This window comes from Fragaria vesca, linkage group LG6 (genome assembly GCF_000184155.1).
Source record: "Fragaria vesca subsp. vesca linkage group LG6, FraVesHawaii_1.0, whole genome shotgun sequence".
Taxonomy (NCBI): Eukaryota; Viridiplantae; Streptophyta; class Magnoliopsida; order Rosales; family Rosaceae; genus Fragaria; species Fragaria vesca.
In genome coordinates, this window is record NC_020496.1 from 16,078,758 (window position 1) to 16,086,444 (window position 7,687).

The following is a 7,687-nucleotide window of genomic DNA, read 5'->3' on the forward strand; positions in this document are numbered from 1 at the left end:
TACATCAAACTACACACACACACAAACATACATATATAGGATCCAATGACAGAGTTACGTGTAGTTACATATTCAAAAACAGTTAACTATATGATGTATCCATAGACTAACTTCCACCCATGTATTCAAAGACAGTTAACTGGATGATGTATCCATAGACAAACTTCCACCATGTATATAATTTGTTCCAAATCACCATTGATGTTAAAAATCATCAAACAAAGTGATGAACTGCACAGAGCTGACAAAACTCCACATCCTATGGGTCCAGATGTAACAATAATTTCAATCTTTCTATACCCAGAAATACCTAAGACCCACTTAAAAACCCAAACCACATAAGAGCGAACCATATGGCTCACTTTTCCACCATACCCTTATTCATACCATGACTTGATCTTAAACCAGGGGTCGCAATCAATCTGGTAGGGAGGTGGGCATCCTGATTTTAAAGTAAATTTATCAGGGTCGAGCTAAAATGTACAAACTGTGGTCATGGTCCACAACAAGACTTGCTGCCAAACAGCCTCAAATTTATTTGCTCTTCCGGTGACAGATTTGAAAGAAGAAAATAAGCTAAATAAATATAAAATCAGAGTTCACAACTAGAAAACTGCATTTGACTGACAACCAGCAAAAGAGCTACAGATCTGAAGACAGAGAAATCTGCATAAAAGAGGTACAAACTTATGAACATTTATGAAACTTTGCCCAAAATGAGAAATGGATAGGAACTGAGAGTAGTAAAAGTTAACATTCAGAGTTTGAAAGTTAAAGTTGATGCACCACAAGGCATGCAACCAATAATCTAAAACTCTATACAATGTATGTTATCTAAACTATTGTACAGTTCTCTATCAAATGACAATCAAGGTTCATTTAAAATATAACAAAAACGTTTGTCAAAGAATACAGAAAGCTGCATTCTGCCCATGAACTCTCAATAAATAAAGCTTGTATATGAATCACATGATATGAGGCAAAATTTAACCATTTAAACAACAAGTACTTAAGAAACTGCTACTAAGTAAATGGTACAAATAGAAGTAACAGCAATCCAGAAAGAATAACCACAATATTTACAACATAAGACTTCTCTACGAAATTACTATAATCCAGTTTGAGAAGTACCTGCTCAGCATTATGAATTAGAACAGTTCCTTTGGTCTCAGTTGCAGAGGTATCAACACCACCAGCAAACACAGCAACCTGAAAAGGTAAACAGAAGAAATAATCTGAGATTGTTCTTGCAACTATCACTCCACAGGTTTCAATTTGGTACAAGATTCCCAACAAATTATAGTTATCAGGCTCACAGGAACCAAACATTAGTGCCTCTAAATGAAAATCAATAGAAAACTGCGAACACTAATGAAATAGTGCTAAAAGGAAAGCTCATAGTAATTAGATAAAGATAAAATCTGCCAAAGAGTATGATAGACAATCATACAAAACTTGATTCAATGGTATGGTTCACATACAAAACAACAAACAAAATGATGAAACTGTACACAAACAAAAGAGTTCAAACCTTGGCCTTCTGCATTTTCTTTATGCTGCCAACAGCATCACTCTTTAACGCCATACCTCGAACTACAGTACAGTTATGCAAACCCCCTCCCAAGAACTTTGCCACACGTACATTATCCACATTAAAGTTTGCTGGGTTCTTAGGGCATACTTGTATACATGCCTGCAGAGCAAGAAATAAAAAGCTGCTTTAGAACCCGCCAAAAAGAGTAACAAGCACTTCAATTTTCTTTCTTTTAAACAAATGAATGTCTCCCATATGAACAATTGGTACTAAAAATAACAAACGGCAGACAGGTTAATCCTTACATCGGCAACAAGTGAGGATAAAATATCCTCCTGTCCAAACTGCTTGCTGGCAACAGGTGCCTTCATTCTCTTAACCACTTCTTCTTTATTACGCACATCCATAGTCTCAGAACCTTCCTCAACCAGTTCGTCTAAGATTTCAATCACCTGAAACATTCCGAAAACACAAATCAAAAATTGATCCACAAAAACTCCAACCAATCAAACCAGTCACAGAGCCATCACCAACAAACCTTCTTAATCGATTTGGTGTATCCACTAATGATCTCACTAGGATGTAAACCCATCCTGATAAGCTCCCCGGCATGCGAAAGCAGCTCGCCGGCGAACGAAATGGTGAGATTAGCACCGTCGCCAATCTCCTCCTGCTGAGCCTTCCCAGCCAAAACCAAAAGCTTGGCGGCAGGGTGCTGAACCTCGAGCTCATTCACAATCGTGGCACCGTCGTTCGTGACAAAGAGCTTGTCCAAGTGATTGATTACCATCTTGTTCATGCCTGAGAAGCCAAAGAAACCAGAGAAAGCAATAAGGACTAGTACGATTCGCCGTGATCTACAAGACTGTGAGGTTTAGAGAGATAGAGAGAGTGTTACCGTTGGGACCGAGAGAGGTGCGAATGATGGTGGAGAGTTGGATGCAGGCCTCGATGTTCTTGACGACGGCTTCGTCCAAGCCGGAGAGGTGCTTGTGCCCCTCCTTCAGCATTGATTGTATTCCGTACTGCGACATTGTCAGATCTTCTTCTTCTCGATTTTTCGAAGCAAAACCCTAACCCTAGAAATGGCTGCCTAAACCTCTCTGTGTGTGACTGAAGAAGTTGATCTGTTTTAACCACACACTGCTCGGGGGTTGAGGTTTTATACTACGCCGCTTTATTAAAGCAACTCAGTAAAAAGAAAAAAGTTAAAATGAAGAAATTAACCTTCCTTACAGATTTATCTTTTCTGTTAACTCTCATTTCTGTGATTTGTTACACAATCTTTCACATAAAACAATTTTTTTTTTTTACTCAAAGAACATTCCATCAAAAGTAGAGGTTACATCATGAATTGATCTACTGCCTTCAGTACAAAAGACAAGTAAGATGTAAGATCATTTAATTTACGAATGGTAGTACCATCCTTACACAATTCTCGCTCACTTTTTTCAACATAAAGTGAGCCTATAATCAATTAGGCAATAGATTATAGGCTATATTATTCTAGAAACAAAAAAATAAGGAAAAGGTAGAATAGGAAAAAAAAAAAAAGACAAACTATGTTTATGACGAGGCATAACACATAGCTTATGGTCTTCACCTTTACCTCTTCAATTTGATGTGTTTTGTTGTTCATTTGTTGATGGGTTGTGAGTAGTTTATTTAGGAAACCAGGGTTTGAGGCCTAGTATGGATTTAATGTAATAGATGTGTTTTGATTCAATGGATTTCAATTTCGTATTGGGCATATGTGATAAAGTAGTATGGGGTTCACATCCAACATCAATTGACAACGGGTGGAATGGTCCAAACCCTTATAAACCAAAAGCAATGTCTCATTTTCCCGATGTGGGATTTATATCATAACACACTCCCGTACGTGTGGCGAATTTTCAAGCCTAACACGTGGACAACATTTGGGTGACGTGGAGTTTATGTGACCGTTACACATTCACACGTGGACGTGGGTAGCCTGCTCTTATACCATGATAAAACCATGATAAAGTAGTACAGGGTTTACATCTTAAACTAATTGGCAATGAGTGGAGTGGCCCAAACTCTTATAAACCACAAACAATGTCTCATTTTCCCGATGTGGGATTTATAGCTCAACAATATATTCTATTCTATTATGATTGGCTTAGATGTATGATTAGGAGCTTGATTAACTCTTGAATGTGTAGATGAGCATGTCAAGAACAAATTAGGGGACTTGATCACTTCTTTAGTTTATGGCTAGGAAACTTGTTTAGAACATGGTTAGTTACAATACCAATTTCGATTGCCGTTTTGGCTACCTTGGGAACCTTGATTCTAGGACTCTTCGTCTTTCGGTTCATCTAGAAGCCCTAACAAGACTCCAGATTGTCCCAATTGAGTTTCTACAACTCTTGATCCGGATTAAGAATACCTCTTAAAGAATATAATGACCTATGAGCGGTGAAAAAGTCTTGGTTACGGTTCTTGATGTCGTTAGGAATTGAATGACCATTGGAAACGCATTTATGCATTAGAATTGGCTAGGAGAATACCCTAGTGACCTAATTTCCACTTCTTGATTAGTCTCTATTATTATTTTATTTTTACTTGCAATTGTAGTTTTACTTTCCCAAAACCAAAATCAACTTTCTCTATCACTTTCATTGTGCATATCACTTTGTTGAAATTGTTAGCGACTTAGGCCCCGTTTGGTATAGCTTCATTTTTTTTCTTTTTCTTTTTTTAAATCAGCTTTTATCCGAACTTTTAGATTTTATAGTGTTTGGTAAATCAAAGAAAAACTGTTTTTTTTTTTTTTTTTTTTTTTTTAAAAATTACAGGTTACTAGCATCAGCTTTTAGAAGCAACTTAATTGTTAGTTTTAGAAGCAGTTGTCATGAAAACACTAAAACTTAATATATTTTGGTTTTGCAGCAGTTTTAGAACTAATATTTACCAAACATAAAACCATTTTAAGTCACAGCTGATTATTTTAGCAATACAGCAGAAGCAATACAAAACTAGCCCTGAGTAGCCGACTTAACCGAGAATTGGATTTAGCTTTCTAATCCCCATGGTACAATACTTGGGGTCTAAATATTTCCATATCTTTGATGATTGTGCTACTATTGTCCGTTAGTTGCATTTAACATCAAATTAGAGCTTTTTCTGCGTTTTTCTAGTAAAAAAAATAGAGAAGGCTTTAAGGTTTTATTTTTCTTCCAAAAAACTCAATTTTGTTTCTTCCAAACACAACACACCTTTTTCATTAAATTAAGGAAAAATAATACTAATTGTAACCTTTCATTGCCTATTCCAATGACAATCTTTTCTATAAGCCCATTTGAATGAAAGTAAACTTTTTTATGCCCAAATGGCTAAATCTTAACTAGAGTCTTCACAAAGTATATTATTTTAAGACTATTTTATCCCCACCTCTTCAACATGAAAAGACTTGGCCGGAACCTCGGACTCCGGTCTCTGAAATTTTCCCGATCTCCGGACTCCGGTCACCGAAATTTCCCTTACAGCCAGACTCTGGTCACCGGAATTTCCCCAGTAACTAGTTACTGACCCCCAATAACCAGTTAATAATCCCCAATAACTAATTTACTGACACCTAGTAACCAATTACCGACCCTCAGGTAACCTATGTTGCATGGAAACGGAAGCGGAAACACAGAAGCGTTTGGAAGCGTAGAAGTGTTTTTTAAAAAAAGATTGTTGGAAGCGGCGAAATAAAATAATTATATATATTATGTATTAATTGTAACACACTGACCCTTTGCAAATGAGACTGTAAAACCCAAGCAACCAAAAACAGTGCCGGAGTCAATGGCGAGGACGTCACAACGAAACTATTGAAGTCGGTTAAGCGCCAAGAATCTGTCGAAATTGAAAATCCCCGGTGAACCCAGACAAGCACCCCATCTTTGTAATCTCGCCGTCACTGGCTATTTGAAGAAGAGGAACCAGACTCCTCTTCACGTCAATGAGAGGAGACCAAGGAAATTTTCCTCCCCCTATCTTCAAGTGAGGCCCTCTCTCCCGAAAATTATTGGTCTCAATCGTGTATATCAGAGTCGGTGAAGCACCGCTTCTTTTCCCTTCCCCCGTTCTCTCGAGCCTTCTCCCCTAAAAATATCTCCAATGTCGATGAAAGAGACAAGAGTTAGAGAGGTCGGTGAAAAAGAGGTTTAGGGAGGTCAGTGGCGTCCTCCCTCTAGAAATATCTGGTCCTCTCTCTTTTGTCTATTTCTAAGACGTTTTCATCATCCCTCAATCCCAATTAACCAAGGCTTCTCATTTATTTGTTTGTTTGTTTGTTTTTTATTTTATTTTATTTTATTATTCTCTATATATATAAATACAAAAATCAATATATATACATTTATTTGTAAAATACTCCAAGTATTACATTAATAAATAAATATCACCACATTATTAAAAATATATAAATATCACCACATATTTCTAACGTTCCTAATTTTATTCCAAATACTAACATCACTATAATTATTATTTAGATAGTTAGTAAATAAGATAATATTATAGATAACTAATGATAGTCAATAGTAAACAAAGTTGTCAAACATGAACAACAATTAGTATTAAATATATCAAGTTGGTACATCATGATTTAAAACGCATCAATATCTAAGCTAATATCCAGTAATCCAATTGTGAACTCTATCCAAACACCTTAATTGAACAAACTCTATCCCAGCAAACAACAAAAACACCAAAACAACCGTAATTCAATCAAACTACTGAAATTCCCAAACAAGGAACCTTCCATCTCTAGAACTGAAACTCACAGCCAAAACAGCGGTCCACACACAAAATCGATACTACCCAGCTAACCCAACCCATCGATTTGCACCACCCAAGAGCAACAACGGCAATGACGAGACTGGAGCGAACGACAGTGAGAGAGAGATGACGACGACGGACACAGCCATGAGAGCCATCATTGAAGCTTTTCAGGCGGCCACTGTGTCTAATGATTCTTGAGATTTGTGTGAATTGGGTTTTTGATTTGCAGAGGTAGGGAAGTCGGAAGCTCGCACTTCCAGATCGGAAGCTCACGCTTCCAGCACGCTCCAAATTCTACTTTTTTCGGAAGTGCGCTTCCGGGCGCTTCCTTGAAGCTTTCGCTTCGCTTCCGGTTCTGAAACGAGAATCGTAGGTCTCCCAGCGCTTCCGTGCTACGTAAGCTAGTAACCAGTTACTGACCCCCAGTAATTGAGTTAATCACCGGAATTTGGTCACCGATCGCTAAATTTTCTCAATAATCGAGTTACTGACCCCTAGTAATCAATTAATGACCCTCAGTAATCAATTACTGACCCTAAGTAATTATTTACTGACCACTAGTAATTAGTTAAAACACAAAAAAACGAAGACGATAGAAGAATAATAACCCTAAGAAAAAACAGAAAAAAGGACTAGTTATAAATTTATTACCCCCAGTAATAAATTTATCACCCTTAGTAGAACATTATTATCCCCAGTAGAACTTTATTACCCTTGAGAAAACAATCTCCATTACACAACACCAGCTCTTGACGTAGGAGTCCGAAACCAAAGGCGGAGGTGAAGACGATGTGCGGTTAAGCTAGGACGACCACCTCTAATCGGAGACCGTAGTGGTGCATGATGGAGCTCGGCGAGCTCGGCTCGCATCTACGTTTCCAAGCGACGGCGTGCAGACGACGTCAAAGAATGACCAGATCTGGATTTGACGCTGCTCTTCAGACTCGTAGTGTTGCAATGACAGGCAAGAAGGAGGCCGAGGCAATAAGCGGAGGCGAGGATGAGGTCACCAGAGATGGTGGAGGCGCGGATGAGACCGCCGGCGAAGAATCTATAAGTGAGAGTTAGAGAGAGATGGTGGAGGCGAGGACTCTCTGTCGTGCTTCTTTGAGAGAGCCGAGGACGGAAGAGGTCGCCGGAGATAGTGGAGGTGAGGATGAGGTCGCTGACGAAGGATTTGTGAGAGAGAGAGAGAGAGAGAGAGAGAGAGAGAGAGAGAGAGAGAGAGAGAGAGAGAGAGAGAGAGTAGAGTAGAGAGTAGAGAGAGAGAGTAGTAGTAGTAGTAGTAGTAGTAGTAGTAGTAGTAGTAGTAGTAGTAGTAGTAGTAGTAGTAGTAGTAGTAGTAGTAGTAGTAGT

The 7,687-nt window shown here is 38.3% G+C and overlaps 1 protein-coding gene across 1 annotated transcript in view; it reads right to left on the reverse strand.

Moving 5' to 3' along the window:
• Positions 1–2,668, reverse strand: part of LOC101311979 (T-complex protein 1 subunit theta-like) — a 7,333-nt gene extending 4,665 nt beyond the window's left edge. Inside the window, exons 1-5 of the mRNA XM_004303149.1 lie at positions 2,433–2,668; positions 2,073–2,335; positions 1,840–1,986; positions 1,532–1,693; positions 1,132–1,209 (exon numbers count right to left, since the gene is read on the reverse strand). Coding sequence (XP_004303197.1) covers positions 1,132–1,209; positions 1,532–1,693; positions 1,840–1,986; positions 2,073–2,335; positions 2,433–2,568 — 786 coding nt within the window. The 5' untranslated portion in view covers positions 2,569–2,668. The remainder of the gene's footprint in view (positions 1–1,131; positions 1,210–1,531; positions 1,694–1,839; positions 1,987–2,072; positions 2,336–2,432) is intronic.
• Positions 2,669–7,687: the final 5,019 nt, after the last annotated feature.